Source organism: Toxotes jaculatrix, chromosome 11 (genome assembly GCF_017976425.1).
Source record: "Toxotes jaculatrix isolate fToxJac2 chromosome 11, fToxJac2.pri, whole genome shotgun sequence".
In the NCBI taxonomy this organism is placed as follows: Eukaryota; Metazoa; Chordata; class Actinopteri; family Toxotidae; genus Toxotes; species Toxotes jaculatrix.
The window spans coordinates 20,122,691-20,126,616 of record NC_054404.1 but is presented as its reverse complement, the minus strand read 5'-3'; the positions used below and the strand labels follow the sequence as shown (position 1 = coordinate 20,126,616).

General features: G+C 40.9%; 1 protein-coding gene across 1 annotated transcript; it reads left to right on the top strand.

The window, feature by feature from the left end:
- The first annotated feature begins 418 nt into the window (after positions 1-418).
- vent (ventral expressed homeobox) lies at positions 419-1,337 on the top strand. Its single transcript, XM_041050413.1, has 3 exons — positions 419-572; positions 682-881; positions 1,104-1,337. The coding sequence occupies exons 1-3, from the start codon at positions 419-421 to the stop codon at positions 1,335-1,337; spliced, it is 588 nt and encodes a 195-aa protein (XP_040906347.1).
- Positions 1,338-3,926: the final 2,589 nt, after the last annotated feature.

The following is a 3,926-nucleotide window of genomic DNA, read 5'->3' as shown; positions in this document are numbered from 1 at the left end:
TAAGATTTTCATTTTCTTTTTTTAGGATAAAGGCACAGTAGGACCCGAGGCCAGCCATAAGTAGTTCTTTAACAGGGCTACATGTCTGAGGTTCTAGTTAAGTCTCAGTCTTGTATTCAGTGGCGGATATAGCCCTGAATCGCTTTATGCAGAGATCTTTCAGTCTGAGATGCCAGGTAACTGATACTCAGACTTACTGGCGCCGGAGAATCTTAACCAGCCATGAACGTGAGAAAAACCACAACCCGACCTCTATTAACCTCAATTACAGCCACCATCAAGTTTCTATCGTTCCGCTGAGAACCCTTTGCATATGCAAATAAAGAAGTGTGCCCCTCCTATATAGCGGCCAAGAGTCACCCAAGGGACAGCAGCACTGACATACACACACACCTTGAGATCACTGCTTGGACGAAACATGGCAAACTTCTCGGTAGAGTGGCTTTCCAAAAGTTATTACGAGGAGACGGCTCTACAGGCTAAGGATGCTGCGCTTCATTCAAAAGTCCATAGTAAAATGGAGGAATTTCCAAAGGAATCACGAAGCCAGTTCACTCCGACCTCACCAAACAGTAAGTTCACTGATAAACTTTGTCTGAAGAGCTGATACATTCAGGCCTTTGTGTCGGTAATGAGTCTGACCAAAGCAATGAAACGCTCTGCCCTATTTGTTTTTTCCAGATAGTTGCGGTTACACTTCGGGGTCTGAGAGTGAGGTTGGAGATGACAGCGAGGAGGAAGCCACCCAGCAACGAAGGATGAGGACCAAGTTCACCTCCGAGCAAATCAGCAAGCTGGAGAATACCTTCAGCAAGCACAAATACCTGGGCGCGACACAGAGGAGGAAGTTTGCTGAGAAGCTGAACCTCTCTGAAGCTCAGGTAGGTCTGAGGCAGTGGGTCTTAAGGCCCTAAGAGAGGTTTCAAAAAAGTAACAGCAAAATAAGGAACAGTTAGTTTGCACTAGTTTGGGTTGTGTAATTCCATGTGAAGCCACGTCATAGTAGCCTATAGCGTGAGACTCTTTGTGTGTGTTAAATCATTATAATTCATAACCGTGCACCTAAGAGCATTAGCTGATTAGCTGTTTGTTGTGTTTTCTAGGTGAAAACGTGGTTCCAGAACAGGAGAATGAAGCTGAAACGGGAGGTTCAGGAGCTGCGCCCTGAGTTTCTCTCGGTCCCGGCGGCTCTGCTGCCGCCTGTGCTATTTCAGCACCCCGTCCTGAGAGGACAGCTCCCCGCCACCAGCGGCTTCTACCCGCAGCTGCAGCCGCTCCACAGGACGGCGCTCCCCGCTCCTCTGCAGCCTGTCATCCTGCCCCCACACTTCTACTGAACAAACTTTTCCACCGAATTCCTGTCTAGAATCTAGATATTTTTCCTTTGCTCTCTCTAAAAGAGGGGTTGTGAATATTAATTGCTTTTAATACGTCTGAAGCACTACAGTGTACAGAATATGGATGTGTGTATTGTGTTGAAATTGTATGTATTATTAAAATAATGTAAATGTATTTTCTGCAGATTTTCTGTTTTAAGTCACAAATAAAACAGAACTAAAGACTATAAGCTGCCTTTCCTCTTCCTTGCTTCTTTTCAGTCATAATTATTTGAATATATATATATATATATATATATATATATATATATATATATATATATATATATATATATATAACCATTAAAAACGCATACTTAAACCACCATGGCATCTTGGACTCAGTTTTATACAGGTATGTTTTACATGTTTTCTTTAAAAGGATAAGATATAAAGGGACACGTTTGCACAAACGTGAAAATCTGGTATCCTTCCACAATATGAACAACGTAAGTGAAAACCCGTGAGTAACAATGAACACTAAATCAGGAGCTACAGTGTGTTGCCATCTGTTGCAACATTGATGTTAACTTCAACAAAAGGAACAAATGGTGCAGTCTACTGTTCCTCTTTTCACCATATTGTTACCATGTTGTGTTCTCTTCTCTATCTCTCCCTCCCTCTGTTTATGTGAAAAGCCTTCACAGAGTTCATGGAGAATCACAGACAAAGAAGTGAGTAGTTCACACGCAGGCCAGTTATTCACTGGAATATTTACCGTGGCACAACATGCAGAAATAAAAGCACAGTCTGAGCAGTAACAGGCCCTGGTCAGTTTGTCTCTCTGTCCTGGGGAGTGGTTTAAAAAGATGCGGTCTCCGGCTGCTGCAGGCAAATATTATCATTTGGCGTCCGGTGGCATGGCTCCAAGCTGTGATCGTCCTGTGCTGCTGGTAGTTTTGCATCTTCAAAGAGACATCAAAGCGGAGGTAACTGCTAGATCATTGAGATCCATTGAGCGCTATTGTCTCCCGATTGAATAATTCGCACTTACTTGAAAGACGCGGAGGGACGGCGCCATCAAGTCTGCCCAAGGTGTATATTGCCTCACGTTGAAGTCATTAGGTGGCACCAGCTAAATAGGTGACTGATTGAGTCACTCTGTCAAAAAGTGGCTATGCCTTGTTCACTTATGTTTTGTAGGTCGGATTCAGAATAGGAAGTACCTGATGGTGGAGTGATTACATTCTCTGCAGGCTATCAGATGCTGCGTCAGTCAGATTTTGCCTCCTTTGGTTGGTTTTATGTTTAGCAGCCACATACCTGATTCAAAAGAAGTCTAGGATTATTCAGAAGTGCCTACACCCTGCATATACAGGTCAATCTAATGGGAAAATAAATACTGACACCTCCCACCAGGAGGCACAATTATCAAAGCAGATGTTTAGAATTCAGTTCATCGCTAACTGTTACAATGAGAAGAATATTATTCATGCATCCCTACAAAGAGCACCTCTATACAAAACACCAGACAGCGCAAGGCCTCAGTCTGCAGCATTAACTGGGTTAGCTCCTGGCAATAATGGCAACATGAGCATCAATAAATGACCCATTGTGAGAGGGCAAAGAGCTGCTGAGTTGAATGGCAATGAGTGTTTGACTGATCCTTTTGAATCAGGTGAGTGGGAAGGTGAAGAGGTGCTAACAGTCTCACTAAAGCTGCAGCTGGATGGCAGCAGACAGACTGGAGCCGAGGATGGATGATGGGGAGAAGGTTGTGCTTACAAGTTCAGTCAGAGAGCTGCCACTGAACTCTAGAACGTTATCTGATGATTTTAGTGATGGAATCAAACTTACAGTGTATGGCTTTTAGAGTAATTGTTTCAGCAGCTGTAAACCCTACACTTAGCTTTTGGATTTTGATGGAATATACTCATTAAATGTGTGGTCAGTGATGAACATGTTTTTAGTTATGCCAAGAAAATACACACGGTTAAGTCTAAATTTTTAAAGGCAACTTTTACTCAAAAAGTTGCCTTTTTGAGTAACAGAGCATTTACTCAAGTACTGTGTATTAAACTACTTGTAATTGTTAGATATTTCATTTTCATGCTATTTTATGCTGTAATGCCACATTTCAGAAGGAAAAATGTACCACAGCTGTTGTTACTGATTATACTGTAGATGAAAATATTACATAAAAATATGAAGCATTGCTACTTTAAATTTTTCTAATGATTTATATTAAATAAAAAGGTAAAATTATCCAGAATTTCACAATAATAGAACATATGCAAACCAAAAATGTAATGTTAATAAAAAGAACTTTGCTGAACTTAATTTCTTCTTTCCTGCCCTGTTAGTCATCTCTTGGCACCAAGACTTATTTTGTGACCTTCTGGAGTGAGTCCGACCTCTGGTTTGATCACAATGCATTTATTCAAGTAGAACAAATAGTCAAGTAATGTATTTGAGTTTACTTTGGTATTTCCATTTTCTGTTATTTTCTACATCTAATCCACTGTATATACAGATATAGTTACTTTGCATGTACAATATTACCTAAAAAAATATGATGACTATAAAATACTAAATAGGTAAAGATTAAAC